The sequence below is a fragment of the Cydia strobilella genome, chromosome 15, assembly GCF_947568885.1.
Source record: "Cydia strobilella chromosome 15, ilCydStro3.1, whole genome shotgun sequence".
Lineage (NCBI taxonomy): Eukaryota > Metazoa > Arthropoda > Insecta > Lepidoptera > Tortricidae > Cydia > Cydia strobilella.
The window spans coordinates 4,194,413-4,216,305 of record NC_086055.1 but is presented as its reverse complement, the minus strand read 5'-3'; the positions used below and the strand labels follow the sequence as shown (position 1 = coordinate 4,216,305).

Here is a 21,893-nt window from a genome sequence, read left to right as displayed (position 1 = left end):
ATCACATAACCAATCACCACACCTTATAAAACAAAGTCCCCCGCCGTGTCTGTCTGTTTGTGTGTTTGTATGTTCGTGATAAACTCAAAAACCACAGAACGGATTTTCATACCGTTTACACCTATCAATAGAGTGATTCTTGAGGAAGGTTTAGGTGTATAATTTGTTAAGGTTTTGTGTAACCCGTGCGAAGCCGGGGCGGGTCGCTAGTGTTAGATATTATTTTGAATAAATTATATTTTGTGGTTTATCAGCGGTTTACAACGGATAGTCATGACTCATGATATATGTTATAATAATTATAACTCGCACGGTAAAATAAACTAGAACGTAGATAGATAACGTAATCTCGTAAGTACATACAAAGGATGGATGCAGTGACCCGATGACTGTCATGTCATGTCACAAACAAGCTGCAAGATGATGATTAGGGGTCAACGAATGATATTAAAATGATTGTTTATAGCTTATATGTATGTATCGTTTGTCTTTGTACCTTGTAAGGAGAGTCAAAAACGTTCCAAACTATTTTATTCGGCTTATTCTGCCAACAATATTTCTGCTGAATTTATCTGTCTGTAATCATCGTAAATTTCAACACTGTTTTCACCTAGGTCGCGTCACTCTACAGTATCTACCATACTCTAATAACTAAATAAAATGAGATACCTATGTCTCTAATTTTATTACTGTCAAGAAATTTTCCACTATAGTATATCGCCTAAACTTTGCGGCAACATATCGGACAGTGTGAAGCGACACGTATATCACGAATGCTTTGCGGTGAGCTCAACGATGATTTCTCGCTATCTCTTATCTGAAATATAGAACTATCAGCAGGGATTTACAATTGGCGTTGTCATGAGCGGCCTCTTAAGTGTGCTTCTCCGTAGGTCACCACCACTATTTTTAGTTATTGTGATATGAAGCAGAAATTTTCAAGTTCCAATTCATTATTTGAGTTTTCTGAAGTTATGCTTAATGTTTGTCTTGCATTTGTTACAGAGACATCAGTACAGTGCGAGGAGAGCGGTCGGTGCGGCGCGACGAGGAGAGCGGCCGGCTGCCGTCGAGCGTGCATGACTCACACAACACTTAGCACTACTGCTCGCAGGTACAGTTACTGTCCGACGTCGCACCTGTGTCTGTAGCGCGACAGTGACAGCAAAATAGTGCGAGATTGCTGTGGTCGGTTCTAGCCATCACTGTCTATCGAACTAAAAAATGACAGAAATTGGTTGCGACAAAACGCAAGACAGTCTCTATGCGCAGCTCACAGTTTCAGGTCGAATGAACGTCGAAGAGGTTGGTAGAGCCATGGGTGTTGGAGCTATCATCCAACTAACTCAACTAGACTTCCTTTTGTTGTATAAAGCGTAAGCCATATACGTTTTGGCGGAAAATTAGGAACATCCAATAAAGCTTACCCTCAATCGGACTGAAAGTTCAAAAATGGCAATCAATTGTCAGTCTTAATCAATGAATAAGTATAGAACACAATACATGTTAGAAGTGACACATTTAGTGCCAGTTGCATCATCCGCACTTGACAGACTGATCAATGTCTCCTGGCGCGCCGCGGCGGTTTACTATGAAACTTTCCATACAATAAAATTTTGCGAACTCTTAAACGATAACAAACAGTTTGGTGCAACCGACCCTTAGTCGCTAAATCGCCTCTGCCATGGTAAGGGCTAGAGTACCTTTTGACGTCTAAGGCAATAGTGAAGCTCCTCACTCGCCTTTGGAAAGAATCAACACAAGGCCATTCTCGTCCGCCTCAAAGACGACGTTTTGCGTTTAGAGAATTAAATATTCATTGCACAGAATACCAGCCCGCAATACTTTTACCGGCTAGGTCTCACCCTGCGACCGCGTCTGCCGCAAGCTTCAATTTTACATGAGAGGTAATTTAATGCGTTAACTACAGCGCTATAGATAGGCATTCTAGATTACGGCCCAGACAAAATAAGCCCAAAAAAGGGGTCAACCTTGGAATGGGAGATAATTGTGCGCTGTAAAATAGTTATTCTTGATTTTTTTTCGTTATTTCAAAAATTCATTCTGTACAATGTTCTTGTGCATGCATGATTAATTTTATTTTTGTGTTTGTATGGATCCAAATTTGGTATCATCAGCGAATGAGACCAAGCAAACCCGTGACGAAAAACGAATAAAACATTTTGACTAAAGTAAAAAAAGCGAACAAGACGAATAAAGAACGAGTGCCGAATACAGAATAATACCAAATAAGTAATAGACGTAAACGAATTATACCCCATGTTCTGCAGAATAAAACAGCCATTTTCTCTGCTGAACTGAGATTTTCGTGCATCAATGAAACAATGAAATAACGTAAGGTCTGATGATGAAGAAGGAAGGTTATATTACTGGAGCATGTTGAAACTGCCAAAGTATGTTTTTAAATTATCTGTACGTAATAATGATGGCTGATGCTTATCTAAGTATAGGTAACCCCATTACCCCAATAACTAAAAGGGTAAATTAAATGTCCAGACAAAAGCTCGTCAAAGACTCGTTTGTCATTGATCCATTGTCATATCGTCTCAGACGCCACACCCCGACCTTCGCCCGGTCGCCGGCCGTCCAGTAGCCGTTGGAAGCACCGTTGGTGCGTGTTCTGTTTCAGAAAATCAAAATTTTGCAGTAACCGCCATCGGAAGCTGCTGCCGCTGCGGCAGACGTGACTGCAGCCCGCTGTCGCGCACCACGCCACATGCCCCGCTAGCACTCCCAGCCCGGAACAAGGTACGTCACATTCACATCCAATCACAATCCATTTTTAAACTTGCTTTAAATTTAGGTCAGATGTCGGTAAATCGTAGCTCGCTGCACAATTACGGCTCTTCAAGCCACCCAAAGCTAACACTTGTTCTTATAACACTGAAATACAGCAAAAACTGGTGATACTTCTTGCGATTGGCTCTTCTCAAAAGTTTGCAGACCCCTGTTTTGGTGACTACTACGATTTCAAGAGAGTACGCCAAGATAAATGGGGAAACACTCCAAGATCTAACAGAAATTATAGGGATGTATTGTATGGAATTGCAAGTTTGCGTAATTATAGTCTGACCAACCTTATTGTTAGTAGCAAACGGCACGTAATTGAAAAATACTGTGTGATGAACGTTCAATTCAAAATCCGAAATGAAATTAGGTACATTTTTTGTTTGATTCCAAACTCTAAGAACATTAAAATTATTTTCTATGAAAATATTTTAATTTGTGTTTTCAGTTTATAGTTGATTCCAAACGGATTAGGGTTACTGAATAAAATTAAACATAAATTAACACTGATTTGCACTTTTGTCCGTTTCAGAAGCAGTGGGTACAACCCGGTTTAGTTAGTTAGTTGTATTCATAAGCATCAACCATGGGTTCGCTTAACGTGAACCGCAATGTCGCCGACGCCTTCTACCGCTACAAGATGCCGCGTATCTGCGCCAAGGTCGAGGGCAAGGGTAACGGCATCAAGACCGTCATCGTCAACATGCCCGAGGTCGCCAAGGCTCTTGGCCGGCCAGCTACATGTGAGTTTCACTGCTCTCGTTGTACTATAATATGCTTAGTTCAAGGGCATGGCATCAAGGTCATCATCAACATGCCCTTGATCGTCAAGGCTCTTGGCCGGCGAGCTATCAAGACGCCACGTCATCGAAGTATCAAAACTGAAATGTCAAAGTGTCATCGAAGTGTCAAACTTTATCCACGTGCATGTAGGTCTATGTTGCTCTGTGGTCTTTGACGGATTAATCGGTCTTTGGCGTCCAAAAGGTTAAGTTGGCTCACAGGGTAATCGTCATGAGTCATGAGGGATGTAGGTTCGACGGTAATTAGCGACCACCAGCTAATTAGCGACCGGCAATACGGGTTTCGCCGTGGTCGCGGCGCGGGAGACCTTCTTGTTTACCTCACTCACCGATGGGCCACCGCCATAGAGAGCAAGGGAGAGGCACTGGCTGTTAGCCTGGATATCGCAAAGGCCTTCGATAGGGTTTGGCATAAGGCACTTCTTTCCAAACTTCCCTCGTACGGGCTTCCTAAGGGGTTGTGCACATGGGTCTCCAGCTTTCTATCTGGGCGTAGCATTTCAGTCGTCACTGACGGAATATGCTCGGATTATAAGCCTATAAACGCTGGAGTACCCCAAGGATCTGTACTATCGCCTACCCTGTTCCTTCTGCATATCAATGATATGTTATTAACTAACAATATTCATTGCTATGCAGACGACAGCACTGGCGATAGCTGTTATACAGGTCGTGCAAACGCCCCCCCTGAGCAGGTGTCGGAGTGCAGGATGCGACTTGTGTCTGAGATCGAGACGTCCCTTGAACAGGCCTCCGAATGGGGTAGACGTAACCTCGTCCAGTTCAACCCCAGTAAGACACAAGTCTGCGCGTTCTCCGCCAAAAAAACCCCATTTGTCACGGCGCCAAAGTTTCAGGGCATTCCCCTTACCACCGCTAAAAGTATCGGGATACTTGGTGTCGACATTACGAACGAAGTCCAGTTTCGTAGTCATCTGGAACAAAAAGCCAAACTGGCCTCCAAAAAGCTTGGGGTGCTTAACAGAGCCAAACAGTACTTCACACCGGGTCACCGACTTTTGTTATATAAAGCGCAGGTTCGACCCCATATGGAGTACTGTTCTCATCTCTGGTCTGGCGCTCCACAATACCAGCTCCTTCCCCTTGACTCCATCCAACGTCGGGCAGTTCGTATTGTCGGCAATTCCGAACTTACTGACGGCTTAGAACCTCTTAGTCTTCGGAGAGACGTTGGCTCTCTTTGCATGTTCTACCGTCTGTACAATGGGGAATGTTCCGAAGAACTTTTTGATCTGGTGCCATCGTCTCGTTTCTATCACCGCACCTCCCGCCAAAGGAGCAAAGCTCATCCTCACTTCTTAGACACATGGCACACCATGAATAAGCGGGCATCCCGCTCGTTTCTTCCTAGAACGTGCAGAATGTGGAATGAGTTGCCTCCTGAGGTATTTCCTTTGTGCTACGACATGGGATTCTTCAAGAAGCGGGTATTTAGGGTTCTCAAGGGTCGGCAATGCTTAAGTGGCTCCTGTGATGTTGCTTACGTCCATGGGCGACGATGACTGCTTCCCATCAGGCGGCTCGTCTGCTCGTTTGCTGAACATCACATAAAAAAAAAAAAAAAAAAAAAAAAAAATTATAACGAGAGTAGTCAAAATTTTGCGAACTATTCTGGTGATGAAGCAGTTCGACCTCACCAGCTGACGGTAAAAAAATAACAATCGAATCTCTTACTCATTGAATATAGAAAGAACTAAGTGCCGCATGTGATTTCTAAATCGCCTCTGCCTTGATAAGGGGTAAGAAAATTCTCGTCAGTGGACGGTGTCAAGGACGCGTGAATCTTTCATTAGGCTGTAGATTCATCAAGTTTTTTTTATTTTTTATTACAGACCCGACAAAATACTTCGGGTGCGAGCTGGGCGCGCAGACGCAGTTCGACTACAAAAACGAGCGCTTCATCGTCAACGGATCCCACGACTCGGCCAAGCTGCAGGACCTGCTGGACGGGTACGTCCCTCTAATATGAATAACAACGGTATTTAATGTGCAGTGGGTTCAGCCAGCAGAGTTTTTGTAAAAATCGTAGCGCTATATTAGATCACAATACGGTTGCCAAAAAATATGAATAGCCAGCTGTAGCAAATATAGAAGTAAATATCTGGGACAAGAAGTAAAAAAAAAATACAATAAATGTATCTGATTTCTGTTCTTGATTCAAAATAGTGGTCTAGCCATACTCAACCTGTGGCTCGGGCCTATTTAGGTGGCCCTGTGGCGACAATTATTAGTATTTTTATAAAGAATATAAATGTAATAACATTCAAATACCGTTGCGGTTTCGCGCGATGCGAGCGCGGCGTACAGGTACTTGTCTTATCGCTCGGTTAGTTCCGCCGTAGATCGGCGGCCCGATCGCGCATTCGTGCGCGCTCGGAAATTCCTGCCAGTCGGCAATTTACTACTCTCGAGGCTGGACGCATGCGCTCGCGCCGCTCGAGCTAACGGTTATTGCTTACGCGCCGACTCGCTTGCATTATATTCGGTTTGCGTGCGCGCCGAATACGCTTATAATTTTAGTTTTTATGTACTCTCTCTTTATGTGCTATTTCTATCTTCTGTGTTTCCTCTGACTCTCTCTTCAACTATACTGTGCTGTGCTTTATACACTTACTTCTTTTCTTTGTGCTTGTGACTCTTGTGTGCCGCTATTTGACAATATAATAATTAATGTGGAACTAGCTGTTTCACTTATCTCCTTAGGCTAGTTCACCACATCATTGGTGACCTCTGTTGTATTGGACGGTTGTGTAACGGATATTTTAAAATTTTACCGTATAACGGACGTTTTTAAAATCTACCGTGTGACGGTCAGTTTTAAATTTTAAATTATTGGGACCGTGCACGACGACAGCGCCGCCTAGCGGGCGCAACTTTGGGATAATCTGTCACAAAATTTTCAAACGAGAAGTAAGTAAACATCGTAATAATTTCAATGAAATCTAATGATTTTACAGTAAATTAGACATATTTGGACGGTGGTTGTATTGCCAATTACATTAGCATTGTGGTTTTCAGTTAAAAATGAACGTGCTTGTGACGGAAACAGGGTTTCGTGCCATTACTCATGAAATTATCTTCCAGCCCGAAACAATGAATAAGGGCAAAAATTTGGTGTTAGCTGGGCACGTAGTGGAGGTGCAAGACATCCGGCAAGGCGACAGGAGCTACATGATCAAAGCCAGAGTGGTTCGTCAAGCCTCTGTGACGGCGACAGCGTACAAGACAGCCTTAATTCTTAATACCAATCGTCATGTTACAAGTGTAACATGCGATTGTGTTTATAACAAAAGTGGAAAATGCAAGCACATTGCAGCACTAATTTACTACATCAATCATGAAGAGAGTTCCACTAAAACCAGCCAGGAACAAAGATGGGGCAAGCCAAGTGTCCGACAATTTACGAACGAAAAGTATTCCAAAGGCAGATACTTCCACGAAATGTATCCTACATCAAAAAAACACAAGTGTGAGGCTTTTCAGTTTGGTGTCTCAGATTTTAAGGAAGATTGTGCCTTGAAACGTGTACTGGAAGCTGCTGCAAAAAATTGTGCAGAAGATATTGAAATTTCCGTTAGCAAAGTTGTCCAAAATTTAGTAGAACAGACTGATATTAATATTCAAAGAGAAGATTGTGTGACATGCCTTGAAAACTTTAATATTTTTAGAAAAGAGTTTGAAGTATACAAAAGTGATTCTAGTCTAGTTATAGAAAAAACATTAAAAAACTTTTATGAAACAAATGTTGTGTTGGAAGATAAAGACATTTTTAAATTATGTAGTGACACAATAGAACAATCAATGTGCGAAGAGTGGTACTCGGCGAGGAAGCTAAGAATTTCTTCCAGTACTAATGTACACAACATAAAAGTACGTAAAACAAAAACAGTGGAGAGACTAGCACAACAGATTTTATTTCCAAATCCAATTGATTGCTCAGCTACTCAGTATGGTAAAAATAATGAAAAGTATGCATTGGAAGAATACCAAATTTTGACAACCTGCAGAGTAATTAGACTCGGAGTGATTGTTAGCAAAGATCAGCCTTGGTTGTGCACTAGTGTAGACGGTGTAGTTGTATGCGATGAATGTGTCAGAATGTTAGTAGAAGTTAAATGTCCTATATCTTGTAAAAACCAACCTATTGTAGATTTTGATATAAAAAAATGTAACGTGCAATATTTGGAGTTTGTGAATGATGAACCAGAACTAAAAAGAAGCAAATTATATTATACCCAAATCCAAGTGCAAATGTATGTCACTGGTATGACTATATGTGATCTCTTTATATATTCACCAAAAGGTAGTTGCATAGTAAGAGTAGACAGAGACGAAGACTTTATTAAAGCAGCAATTTTAAAAAGTGAAGAATTTTACTTTGCTTATTATCTACCGCTCTTGTATTCTACAAGAACAAGCCAAAGTGAGAAAAACCAGCGTAGTTTTACAGGTAAAAATATAATTAATACAATGTTAGGTAATTAACATTTCAAATATGTAATAAAAGGTAACTATTACTGATCTCAATAAGTACAGTTAGCATCATTATTAAATATAAATGACATAAGTCAACTTCTACATTGTTTTCCTCTTCCAAGTCTTTGTGTTATGTTTTGAATTAAAGATGTTTGTGTAAAAAAGAATCACCTATTTATGTTGTTAGCTGTACTAAATACTGATTAATTATAAAATTTTAGTTAACAGAGTTAAATTATATTAATGTTTAAATGTTGTAATTGAAAATGTTTATTACTGTTTTTTTTATATGTACTTATAGGTATAGTAAAGTAGCTGAATATTGCAGTATCACACTAAGTTCAAAATTGCAATACACATTTCTAAATGTAAGTAAGGAACTTAACATTTTAATATCCTAGAATCCTAACATACCTAAATATATGACAAATGGTAGGTATGTACAGTCGAATTCATAAATATGCATACATTTCTTCACCTAATCCATTGCAATATGGTGATAAAATTTACACACATTTATGAACTTGACTGTACAGTAGACTTGTGAAGATCTTGATCAGTCCAGTGCTAGGTCATAACATACCTTAAATTGATTATCACATTTTCATAGGTCCACGGGCCCATGTTATAAATATGTGGTGTTCAATGCCTAATAATGGTTCCTTGTGCTCCATGTGCATAAGGGTCCATCAGGCATGAAAAGCAACATAACATTTACAGGTTTTATGTGTGAAATAAAAACAAATTAAAATGCAATGTTTTAATAGCTTTTTCAATAATGTACAAATACATAAGTATTGTAAAAAAAACTGTTGTTTTATTTGTTGGAAAATATAGGTGGTTGCAGGTTTACCAGTACACAACAAACATGTAAAATATCATCAATGTGATAAAATAAATTTTCAGGAATTTTATGTAAAATCTGATAAATTTTTAGTCGCTGCATTATTCTTTCAACATGAATTCTGACTCGAGCTATTTTATAAGTTGCATCTGTCTCTTCTCTTGTAAATTCACTTTTATTCTTGAGAAAAGGTGGCATAATAATAGCAATTTCTTTTCCACTTTCATCAATTACCTTTTTTATTGCCGGAAATCCCTTATCAGCCAATACAATGTCCCCATTTTCTAAGTAGTCGACTAATCCTGACTCTACTGTTATTTGTGAGTCACTTTTTCTTCCACCACTTACTTTTGACTTGAACGAAATGAAGCCTCCTGGAGTAATACCAATAAGCACTTTAGCTGTAAAACCCTTCTTATAGTGTGAGTAGCATAACACACGATTATCGACACTTGATGGTACTTCTATAGGAAACTCTGTACAATCAATAATTACTCGAGTGTTACTATACTCCGGACGGAAGCATTCTGGCATTGTCTGCTCCACAGCATTTTTGTTTGGCCAAAAAACCAAATTCGATGTAGCAGCTGCTATTTCTTCAACGTATGAGCAGAATATTCTTGACACTGTTGTTCTATGAATACCGAACAAAACACTCAGTGCTGAAAATGTGACACCAAGTTTCATTTTCATCAAGAAAAGTAGAAGTCTATCTTTTTCGCTCACCATATATTTGTGATTTTTTTGTGTAGTTTTTAATAAAAAGTAGAAGTTGTTAAGAGTAACACCTGCAAGATCTAGAAGCTGTTCATCGGTTTTAATAGATTGAAATCCAGCAAAATATTTATTGTCAGTTATGGTGGCTCGATCCACAGAAATACTTTTAGCAGTATTACAGCCTCGGTGTTTTGTTATTTTAAAATCCTTCATAATCTTTGTACTGATATCTATTTCTGTTTGAACTTCAGCATCACATGTTTCTTTTCCATAAAATATGTACCTGTTACAGGTAAACGTCTTTCCTGGATTTTGTCCATCTGGATATAGGTCCACTTGACATTCACTATCAATTTTTAAAGACACACTAACACTATTTTCTAGCAATTCAAACTCACTTGTATTACTAGCACTAGCACTAACTGCTTCTATTTTTTTCGCGTTTCTTCGTTCCATATAACGTTGAAACCTCGATATTGCGGCATTTTCGTCAATCCGCCTTGATTTGTACTCAGGGGGAAATATCCTTGGAACATAACTGGGACTGGCTTGTTCATCAGCTTTTCTACCACTGATAAATTGAGCACTGCAAATTCTGTCGTCCGGTTTTGGGTGCCATAGAGATCCATCGGGACTGTAACAAAATAATTCACCGTCAAAACTTCATACGATTACAACATAAATCAAATTATTGCGTATTTAAGGAAGGTATGATTTTAGAGGTTAGGATAGGTGACTTACTTTATTCTTCTTACGGCAATTATCCATTTATTGCGCTGTTCTTGTTTCCACAATGTTGTAGGAAATCTATAAAATTTGCAGTCACTATTTCTGCTAGTGTTTTCACAATTTATAACAACACAGCTTGCTGTGTAGACCATTTTTATCTTAAAAACATCGAATGTTTACTACAAAATCATACATTTGACAGGACATGCCTCCCGACGTAGTTGACTTTTTTAGCCGTAGTGAGCGCTGTGATCGTTTCGGCTTCCCTCACCACCCGCTTTGCACGGAGCGAATAACGAACGTTCGTGTTTTAAACTTTTATTGACTTTATTGAGTTTTGTTTTAACAAGCATTTAGTAAAAAAATCAGTGCAGTTTTAAAGTTTTAAATAGACGTTAAAATTATTTTAAATTGAAAATGCCTGACATTCCTGACAATGAAAGTACACTGCCTGAGGACGTTCCGAAAACGGCAATCACGACACCCTTTGGACTTTTCGAATTCCCATTTATGAGTTTTGGTTTGCGCAATGCGGCGCAAACATTCCAACGGTTTATGGATGAAGTCCTTAGGGGTCTTGATTTCTGTTTTCCGTTTATCGATGACGTTTTAGTAGCCTCAGTCAACGACTCAGAACATGAAGCGCATTTACGAGCGGTTTTTGAGCGTTTCAATGACCACGGTATACTGCTTAATGCTAACAAATGTGTATTTGCGGTACCTGAAGTAGAGTTTTTAGGTTACCTTGTTTCGTCGGAGGGTACTAAGCCTATAGGATCTAGGGTAAAGGCTATTCAAGATTTTCCTAGGCCTAAAACGATTAAGGATCTGAGGCGTTTCCTAGGGGCACTTAATTTCTACAGGCGATTTATTACTGGTGCTGCTAAATTGCAAGCTCCTCTCCATGCACTGCTATGTGGTCCAGGGGTGAAGAGCAACAGCCCGGTCGCCTGGACTCCGGAGTCGGAGGAGGCTTTTAATGCTTGCAAGACAAGTATTGCAAATGCCGCTCTTCTGGCGCATCCGGACCCTTCCGCTCCGCTAGCGGTAGTTACAGACGCTTCAGATTTCGCGATTGGTTCTGCGATTCAGCAGCAGGTTGAGGGACATTGGCAACCATTGGGATTTTTCTCTCGCAAGTTGACACCCGCTCAGACGAGGTATAGCGCCTACGATCGCGAACTTTTAGCCATTTATGAGTCAGTGAAGTACTTTAGGTACATGATCGAGTTAAAGCCGTTTTTTATACTCACTGACCATAAACCTATAGTCTCCGCTTTTAAAAAGTCTCTCGATTCGTGTTCTCCGCGGCAATTCCGATATTTAGATTTTATTTCGCAGTTTACGTCGGATATCAGGTATATATCGGGCGAAGAGAATGTCGTCGCGGACTCACTATCGAGGATTGGTGCCATCACAGACGGACTTGACTTGCAGCTTTTAGCTGCGTCGCAGGCCGCGGATACGGAGCTTCGGGACTTAATTAATGGCGGTTCATCACTGAATTTAGAAAGAGTTTCATTTGAATCTGTCAAATTATTTTGTGATGTGTCCCGACCAGCCCCGCGTCCCTTCATTACATCGGAGTTCCGGAAGCAAGTTTTCGATTCCCTCCATGGACTCAGTCACCCTAGCGCTAGGAATACTATCAGATTGGTGACTGAGCGTTACGTGTGGCCAGGAATTAAGAAGGATTGTAGGATGTGGGCGCGTGCGTGTATTCCGTGCCAGCGCTCTAAAGTTTCACGCCACGTGCACGCCCCGGTTCATGACTTCAAGCCACCAACTGGTAGGTTCTCGCACGTTCACGTCGATCTAGTTGGTCCTTTGCCTGTGTCGAATGGGTTTAAATACTGTCTCACGGCTGTAGATAGGTTTACGCGTTGGCCTGAGGCAGTACCCTTGCATGATATCACTGCGGAAAGTGTTGCCAAAGCTTTCATTTCGACGTGGGTTGCGCGTTTTGGCTGCCCTCAAAATATCACTACTGACAGGGGCAGGCAATTCGATTCAAATTTATTCCGTCAGATAGCAACAATGACTGGGTCGCGTCACTTGCAAACTACTGCGTATCACCCCGCAGCGAATGGCCTCGTGGAACGTTTCCACCGTCAATTCAAGGCTGCTATAATGTGTCACGCAGATGAATGTTGGACTGAAACCCTTCCACTAGTACTTTTAGGAATACGTGTGCATGGAAGGAAGACCTGTCTGCTTCGACCGCCGAGTTAGTTTACGGCGAGCCGTTAAGACTTCCCAGCGATTTATTGCAACCGACACCTGACCAACTCACGGACTATACCGATTTCTTATCGCGTTTGCGTCAGCACATGAAAAAGTTGCAACCGACAGCGGTTACTCGTCATGGCTCTGCCAAAATTTTTATCTATAAGGACTTGGCAACTGCAACGCATGTTTTTGTAAGACAAGATCTTGTTCGTAGGTCACTTCAGCCACCGTATGCTGGCCCCTATAGGATACTTGAGAGGTCAGATAAGTATTTTAAGGTTGACGTCGCTGGTAGGGAAGTATCAATTTCTATTGATAGGTTAAAACCTGCCTATATCTTGACAGAACCGTCTGGCCCTACCAAAACGTCATCGACCGTGTTGCCTAGCTCAGTTACCGTTCCTTCTGAACCTAAGGTGTCTCGTTCTGGTCGCCATATACGTTTCCCCGATTATTATCGACCTTAAAGGTCTCGGGGGGGCTGATGTGGCGACAATTATTAGTATTTTTATAAAGAATATAAATGTAATAACATTCAAATACCGTTGCGGTTTCGCGCGATGCGAGCGCGGCGTACAGGTACTTGTCTTATCGCTCGGTTAGTTCCGCCGTAGATCGGCGGCCCGATCGCGCATTCGTGCGCGCTCGGAAATTCCTGCCAGTCGGCAATTTACTACTCTCGAGGCTGGACGCATGCGCTCGCGCCGCTCGAGCTAACGGTTATTGCTTACGCGCCGACTCGCTTGCATTATATTCGGTTTGCGTGCGCGCCGAATACGCTTATAATTTTAGTTTTTATGTACTCTCTCTTTATGTGCTATTTCTATCTTCTGTGTTTCCTCTGACTCTCTCTTCAACTATACTGTGCTGTGCTTTATACACTTACTTCTTTTCTTTGTGCTTGTGACTCTTGTGTGCCGCTATTTGACAATATAATAATTAATGTGGAACTAGCTGTTTCACTTATCTCCTTAGGCTAGTTCACCACAGCCCGTCAAGTGATCCTGGTCTACATAACCTTGCCACCCAAACGTCACCTTTTAGCAAATTCATCTTGCAGCCCCGGGCTACAAGGCAAAACCGTCTTTGTGGCCCTAAAAATAAAGTTGAGTATGGCTGGTCTAGACAGTTAAAGAAGTGAAACATGTTGTTTGTATCAGGTTTATCCGCAAGTTCGTCCTCTGCCCCGAGTGTGACAACCCGGAGACGGAGCTGATCGTGTCCACCAAGCGGAACACCATCTCGCAGGGCTGCAAGGCTTGCGGCTACCACGGAACGCTGGACTTCTCCCACAAGCTCAACACCTTCATACTCAAGAACCCGCCCACCAAGGACCCCAGCACTGAGGTATTGTAACTTGGGGTTGAGGAAACACCATCTCGCAGCGCTTGCGGCTCCCAACTATTTCTAGCTAGTCAGTGTGTTCGCCGTTCGGCGTTATGGAATAAAACTTGAAGTTCACATTGTAGATATATTTATTGTCACGTTTATTTTTTATTTTGAATTACATTTGGAAATAACATTTTGGAGTAAAAAATATATGAAATATTAGGCACTAAGATCTTATGATATAAAAGCGTTTGCAAACTTCATGCATGAGGCTAATTAGTTAATTTACGTAACTCGAAATGACAGATTAAGAAACGGTTAATAGGTAATTGAGGCTTGTAGCGCGTTTATGTATAACGCCATTACTCTCCGTGTGAGTTTGTTTGAACGACCGTGTATGAATGTGTGTACGTTTCAGGGGTCCTCGCTGACGGAGGGCAACCGCGGCAAGCGCTCCAAGCGCTCCGGGCCCGGCGCCGCCAACGGCAACCACGACGCCGACAACAACGACGCCAAGCCTGTGAGTATACCAACTACCAGGGAAAATGACACACAACGAACAACGACAAGTGTTAATAAAGCTTATTGTCTATGCTTAACACTTTCAGTGCCAAGTGCCCCATTTCCAATACAAAACAAATACACCTAGCGTGTTCTTGGCAGTGAATGTAGTCACACAAACCTGGCCGCCGCCATACAATGGAAATTAAGCTCTCATTTTAAAACGATACTCATGATTTTTGACATGAACATTTGAGTAATATATCTATGTCCGGTACTTACCATGTAAGGATCTACCATGAAACAATAAAGGAGTCTCATGTATGATGTTACAGGAAAGCGAGACGCCAGCCACCCCCGTGGCGCCGACGCCGAAGAGCAAGAGGGAGCACAAGCATAAGCACGATGACGATGATGACGACGGCACCTGGACCGTCGACGTCAGCGACGCGGCCGTGCGGGCACGCATGCAAGGTACACCCCTCTCACTCACAAACCACCAGCAGGAGCAAGACAGACGTCAGCGACGCGGCCGTGCGGGCACGCATGCAAGGTACACCCCTCTCACTCACACGCCACCAGCAGGAGCAAGACAGACGTCAGCGACGCGGCCGTGCGGGCACGCATGCAAGGTACACCCCTCTCACTCACAAACCACCAGCAGGAGCAAGACAGACGTCAGCGACGCGGCCGTGCGGGCACGCATGCAAGGTACACCCCTCTCACTCACACGCCACCAGCAGGAGCAAGACAGACGTCAGCTACGCGGCCGTGCGGGCACGCATGCAAGGTACACCCCTCTCACTCACACGCCACCAGCAGGAGCAAGACAGACGTCAGCGACGCGGCCGTGCGGGCACGCATGCAAGGTACACCCCTCTCACTCACACGCCACCAGCAGGAGCAAGACAGACGTCAGCGACGCGGCCCTGCGGGCACGCATGCAAGGTACACCCCTCTCACTCACACGCCACCAGCAGGAGCAAGACAGACGTCAGCGACGCGGCCGTGCGGGCACGCATGCAAGGTACACCCCTCTCACTCACACGCCACCAGCAGGAGCAAGACAGACGTCAGCCACGCGGCCCTGCGGGCACGCATGCAAGGTAGCCCTCATTGTCTTAGGACAATAAGGGCTACCGCGTTTAATTTCGCCGCTAGGGGCACTAGTGTAGATGTAGGTCTTTCAAAATGTCAAATGCATAGAAGTTTTGGGGTTTCAAGATTTTTTATCGGGAATGTTTACTCCTTATTCATAAATTTCATAATTCATTGTTCATCTTTGTTAAAAACGGTAGCCCTCATTTAATAATAACACTAATGTGTTTTCAGATCTAACGGAGGGCGCCAAGTCGATGACTCTAAGCGAGGACAGCGAGAAGAACGAGAAGCAGCGCATGGACCTGTTCTACGCGTACATCAAGCAGAAGGCCGCGGCCGGGGACGTCACCTCCACCAAGGCCTGCACCGACTTGCTGCATGAGGCCGAACGGTCAGTACAGGCTATCTTACATTTTTTTTAAATAGATAAATATAATAATAAATAAAATACAAACTTTTATTAACAGGCAAGGATCATCCTTGAAAAAGTTTACAGACACAATTACATTATTTAGCAATATATACGTTTTTGTACTGTACCAGAACAGTTTTAAATTCGAATTTTTTATAGTAAAAATTATATAAATAACATATTTGCTCCGATTGATACTACAGCTATAAGAACGAGTAATTTTGAAGTTTTGTATATTATATTTATTCGAAACGGAGTTTGAATAAATATAAAATAATATAATTTAATAAAATCTTCTGAAATAAATAAAATAAATAAATAAATATATATATAATATACAAAAGAAGTAGTGAAGAAAAACAATATTTATGAAGTTTGTGTGACGGTATGGAAATTATGGGATTGTTTTTTTGATCGAAAAAAGTTGCCCCAACGTTAAATTTTTCAAGTTTCTAAGAAGATGCGGGGATTCGTTTTTTGTATGTAACGAATATGGAAATGAAAATCCGTCTGCTTCGATTGCAGGTTGGAGGTGAAGTCGAAGGCGCCGCTGGTGCTGTTCGAGGTGCTGGTGCGGCCGGCCGCGCTGGCGGGCGACGTGCGCCGCCACCGCGCGCTGCTGCTGCGCTTCACGCACGGCGATGCGCGTGCGCAGCGCTCCGCGCTCTCCGCCCTAGACGTGCTGTGCGCGCTCAACCCCGGCCTGGTGCCTAAAGTTGCCGGCGCACTCAAGGTACACACCTCCCCCACAGTATGCCCCCCCCCCCCCCCCCCCTACAAGCCCCATCGCGATACACGATTCGCGTCCACATTTTAAATGCTCCCGAACTGAGTTTACGAAATTTTCGCGCGTAACGTGGATGATATATTGCTAACGAATGGTGACCGGTGGTATATTTTGACAGCTACTGTACGACCTGGACATCGTGGAGGAGAAGGCGATCGTGGAGTGGTTCAACAAGCCGTCGCGCAAGGCGCTCAGCAAGGAGGTGGCGGCCGAGGTGCGGCGCCGCGCGCAGCCCTTCCTCGACTGGCTGCAGCAGGCCGAGGAGACCTCCGACGAGGAGGACGACGAGGGCGAGCTCGAGGTGAGGCCGCTGTACACCCCAAGTGTGCGGGAGACCCGTCCGCGATCATCGCCGGGACTCGAGTGGCCCCGGGCCCCGCACTCCTCGGTCACTTTTTCTTTCGTATGTGATATCTTTTGAAATTTCTCGCCGGAATAATCGTCCCCGGTCGACATATGTATCCTATAATCGATATCGATCCCTTCATGAATACGCGCGACCCCCGGTAATACCGTCGTGTACGTTTGCAGATCGAGTACAACGACCGCGCGGCGGCGACGCCGATGAAGGCGCAGGCCGCCGCCGCCGCCGCCCGCGTGCAGCCCGCGGGGGACGACCACGACCTAGACATCGACGCCATCTAACCTGCACTCTGTACACACACCACCCACCCCCACCCCCACCCCCACCCCCACCCCCACACCTCGGTCGGTTAACAACTGCTGTCTCTAGGGTTGCCAGGCGGACGGCGTTCGAAAGTCGTGATTCAAAAATTATCCGGCAAACTAATATCGGACCCATGAAACGTTTCGACATCCATAACGGTAGCGTTCTCAAAAATATTATAAACGTCGCCTGGTAATTTGGATGTCGATGAATGAATGAATCCTATTTTACTCCATTTGATTTACCGACCGGCGGGACGCTCTGAAACGCCGCAATAGAAATACGAGCACGGATGTAGTGCACGATTGTTTTCCATCGTATCGTCACGGATACATACGTGTCTTGCTATTTCAGTCGGTTTTGATACAAAAGCTACTGAGGTTGACCGAAATAGCGTGACATATACGAACGTTTCCGAGAAAATACGATGAGAAACAATTATGCCCTACATCTGTACTCGTATGTATCGCTTTTATAAAATATTAAGCATTTACTCCGTCTTAATCGAGTCATTAACGGATGTTTTTAATTTCTCGTAATGTGCAGGTGCCGTTTAATTTGATTATTCCTATAAAAACGTACACCTCGTTAAAATATCACAATAATCAAATAACTTTAAATACTAGTTCGTTACGCGAATCCCGTGCATTTATTTATCTGGGATTTCCATTGTATGGACTATCTAATTTACAAATTCAAAAACATTCTTGTGATATAAAGTTTTCGACACACATTACACATTTGATAAAGAAACTTAAAAACTTATGTATTTTATTGAAGCGATATACAAGTTTTTATCCATGGGAGAAAATATATTCACCTACAAGAATTGTTTTAGTTTGACTTATTTTAAAAATTTGTTGACTAATACCTAACGAAAACATAATAGAATAAAAGACCCGAGACTATCCGTTGATCAGACTAAATAAACTACTTTCCAGGTTAAATAATGTACAGGAAGCTAACATGGATATTCAGCTAGGTTATGTATAGTTCGGGTCTTTTGTTTAAATGCTCGAATCAGCAGTTCGACGGTTTTCGTTAAGTACGACCGTACAATCATCGACTACACCCGTAACCGGTCACTGTAATACCAAGTCGAACCAAGTAGTTTGACTACAGATTGCCCCCATCTGTGGCAGATTGTTTGATCTCGTCACATTTAAAACAATATCGTTTAGACATTATTTATTCGCTTGGGTTGCCGAACTGTATTCAAATCCATATTTTTTACCTACAATTTATTTCTATGCAATGAATTATTTCATTTTTGATTTTATTTGTAAAAATATATGAATGATAGTCGAATTATGTTTTAAACCGTCGATATGGATGTACGTGTGCGTCTCGTGGAGTATTTTGAGGCGTGTGCGCACTCGCGCAGGCGCGGCGCTAGGCTAGTCTGTAGGTAGAACCTAGTACCCGGCTTGTACCTAGCTAGGCTTAGATCGCTACCATTTTCCATTACCGAAACCTCGTTCCTGTATCTATGTAGATAATTTTATTTGATATATTTAATATTATATTCTGATTTATATACGCGGATTGTCACAAAACGACTGCAAATAAAATGGAAACGAGCATTTTAATGGAATATGTAAAATTGATAGACATTGGTTTAGAATTAATTGTACAGGGAATGGCGCGCGGGGTACGGCGAGGAAACTAACGGAATTGTCGTTCGTTTGGAAAATGGACTTAGTTGAGAATGACGGCTAAGGATAACTCCTTAGCTGTCATTCTCGTAACATCTGTAATTTTAATACATTTTACCACCTAAACGTTACTATAAAACGCGTCGAAATGATATCTCAGCGTCTGCGACATGTCATCAGAAACAGTCCATATTTCATAAATTTCATCAGATTTTAAGCAGAAACGTTTAAGATCTGATGTTATACATACTTCAAGTAAAGGTAACTCTAATGTTGGTATCGCAATATAGTTTAGTTTCCTGGGCACGGCTCGCGCTTTAGCACATGTAACTTAGGTTAGTTTATTTCCTATCATCCCTCGAGTTCTGCGTTATTCGGTGTTTTTATAAAACAAGATTAATCTGTCTGCTCGACAAGTTAATAAAATATAGTTATCCTTTTTAATGCCTTAAGTCAAAAACTTCACTCACACAACTTGACAAAAGTCCAAAAGGTTAAAGGAAGGTTTTTGTTTTCATTATTGCTTGATGTGTTGAAAATGTGCTGGAATATCAGTTTGCATCACATGCACAAAGTTACGATGAAAACAGCCGAGAAACGCAAACATACCAAGAAAAATGCATTTTACTCGTAAGTTATCGTAAAAACATGGATTTACCGATTTATGTTTGAAATTATTTGGAATGAGCATATTTTACAATTAAAATATCGACCTTATAGTCTAAGTAATAAGACCCGAATTGTAATGAAAGTGATGTTCATCTCGTGTAATTAGAAATATACTGAGTAACGCAGCATTGTGAGTTTCGTGAAGCGGCCGTGCGTAGCTTGCCTCTACTATCGTAAATTGCCACCTGACAACTATGCGTTTGTTTTGTATTCAATACATTTTTGGATTCTGAATATTGGAGTTTTATTTGCTTATTATTAAATCCCAAATTCTCCCTATCTCCATCTACGGGCGATTACTCGTAATACCCCGGCCGCGGCTACGCACTCGACGCTCGACGAGTGGTATGGGATGGGAACTGGGAAGTAGTGAGAGAAGTATGCTGGGCAGTATGGCGGCCGATGACGAGTAACGCGGCCACACTACGTCACTGCCTACTTCCCTCGCTACTTCCCATGCCACTCGTCGAGTATGTGGCCCGGGTGGGTATAAAGTGGTTAACCTTTTGGTCGCCAATGACATATGTATCGGCACCGCACATAGACATAGTATAGTAGTTATAGACATGAAACTGAGCGACCAGGGTTAAGAGAAAGACATATTCATGTATTGACAGGTTAATGTATGGCAGCATAATCCTTTTTCTCTTTTACTCTTATAAATTTCGGTATTTCGCCATCGCCTCCTATCTATGCTGCCATAACTCGACCATGAAAAAAAACCCGGTCGGTGATAAGGACAAAGCATGGCACTATTTTCTTTTTCCTCTTATAGGAATCGCAATAAGACTATCTTTCTCTATCAAAGAGTGTCAGGCCCTTGGTACCGCAGGTCCAACGCCAAAGACAGATTAATCCGTCACAGGGCACAGAGCAACATAAACCTAATAAGTGCATGTGCATAAAGTTCAATTTCAGTTTTGACACTTCGGTACAGTGGCGTCCGAGTAACAGCTTTTATGTTTGACACGGCGTCGAAAAGGTTAAGGGCGATGCGTGATGAACCGTCGTAAAAACTCAGCTGCCGCTCCGTTGACGGTCGGAGGAACGGTAACTACCCCAACACGGGAAAAAGTCATCGTTGGTTTCGCGATGGAAAGACCGTCAGCTGATGCCTAGACATCATTTTCATAAGTACGTTTGATTTTCACATGCACAAACTAACTTTGAAATACCTGTGCTGAAATAAGTAATATAAATTTGACACTTTATGTTCATAGTGTGTTCAAGAATATAAAAACAAAATACTAATATCGTTCAAGAAATGGGCCCCTGTATATAATCATGAGTGTGTTCAATCGGTGGCCATTTAATGTAACTGTTTGTGACTCGTTTGAGGAGACCGATCCAATTTAATTTAGCCAGCATAAGCAAAGCAAACGTTGTAAATGGTCTCGTGAAGGTAAGAACATTGTAATTACTATAATTTAAGTAAAGCAGCCATAAAAGCTGCAATCAGTATAATTGTTTTTAAGTTTAAATGCTATATTTAACAAATGCAAACTATAAAACGCTGATAAGCGGCATGCGAGGTTACTATTTTTACTATTAGTACCTAGCTTTTCCAACTTTACGATTTTTCATAATCATAACAAATATGTCGCCCACACGCCATCATGATCGGTTTTGAAGTTAACATCGCTATATGCGCGCATAGCGCTGTCTCGCTTACACACCAGAGCGGCGTGCGCGGATCCACATCAGAGGGTGTAGGGTTTTTCATGTTTGGTATTTAACATACCTAGTTTAATTATTTAGTAAAGGGAAACACTACACTGCGCTCCAGAACAGGCATAGCTGACGTAGGGGAGAAGACCGCTAGGCTGAAGTGGGACTGGGCAGGTCACGTCTGCCGCATGCATCCGGATAGGTGGGCTAGTATAGCCACCAAGTGGATGCCGCAAAAGAAGCGCGGACGTGGCAGGCCCAGGCGGAGATGGTGGGACGACTTAGACACCTTCACTAATAACTGGCCGGAAACAGCTCAACAACGGGAGTCATGGAAATCTAAGGGAGAGGCCTTTGCCCAGCAGTGGGATACTACAGGTTATAAAAAAAAAGGTAGTTTTGAAATTAAAAAGATTGGTGGGGTATAAAAAGAAACGACACTGCCGACGCGCTCAGTTGATTTGGAGTCGTGGTAAC

General features: G+C 42.5%; 2 protein-coding genes across 9 annotated transcripts in view; one reads left to right on the top strand and one right to left on the bottom strand.

Annotated features, from left to right (window-relative positions):
- The window catches only part of LOC134747862 (eukaryotic translation initiation factor 5), a 45,607-nt gene extending 25,625 nt beyond the window's left edge, over positions 1–19,982 (top strand). For 3 of the 8 annotated variants that reach the window (XM_063682527.1, XM_063682529.1, XM_063682534.1), the window contains 11 exons: positions 1,006–1,114; positions 2,651–2,769; positions 3,341–3,551; positions 5,465–5,582; positions 13,788–13,974; positions 14,375–14,476; positions 14,793–14,931; positions 15,790–15,949; positions 16,496–16,703; positions 16,876–17,058; positions 17,289–19,982. In XM_063682527.1, the coding sequence (XP_063538597.1) occupies positions 3,395–3,551; positions 5,465–5,582; positions 13,788–13,974; positions 14,375–14,476; positions 14,793–14,931; positions 15,790–15,949; positions 16,496–16,703; positions 16,876–17,058; positions 17,289–17,402 (1,368 nt within the window). In that variant the 5' untranslated portion in view covers positions 1,006–1,114; positions 2,651–2,769; positions 3,341–3,394 and the 3' untranslated portion in view covers positions 17,403–19,982. Of the gene's footprint in view, positions 1–1,005; positions 1,115–2,650; positions 2,774–3,340; positions 3,552–5,464; positions 5,583–13,787; positions 13,975–14,374; positions 14,477–14,792; positions 14,932–15,789; positions 15,950–16,495; positions 16,704–16,875; positions 17,059–17,288 lie in introns of all 8 variants that reach the window. The other 5 variants (XM_063682533.1, XM_063682531.1, XM_063682532.1 and 2 more) reach the window with 5 other exon arrangements.
- On the bottom strand, positions 8,860–10,597 carry LOC134747709 (uncharacterized). Its single transcript, XM_063682321.1, has 2 exons — positions 10,411–10,597; positions 8,860–10,303 (listed from the first exon to the last, which is right to left on the bottom strand). Exons 1-2 carry the CDS (start codon positions 10,548–10,550, stop codon positions 8,926–8,928), a joined length of 1,518 nt encoding a protein of 505 aa, XP_063538391.1. The 5' UTR covers positions 10,551–10,597; the 3' UTR covers positions 8,860–8,925.
- Positions 19,983–21,893: the final 1,911 nt, after the last annotated feature.

Excerpts from the sequence above, each read along its gene's own strand:
- LOC134747709 (XM_063682321.1), bottom strand. The coding sequence starts at position 10,550 with ATGGTCTACACAGCAAGCTGTGTTGTTATAAATTGTGAAAACACTAGC. Across the intron at positions 10,304-10,410 it reads ATTGCCGTAAGAAGAATAAA|TCCCGATGGATCTCTATGGC; the intron begins GTAAGTCACCTA and ends ATTTTGTTACAG.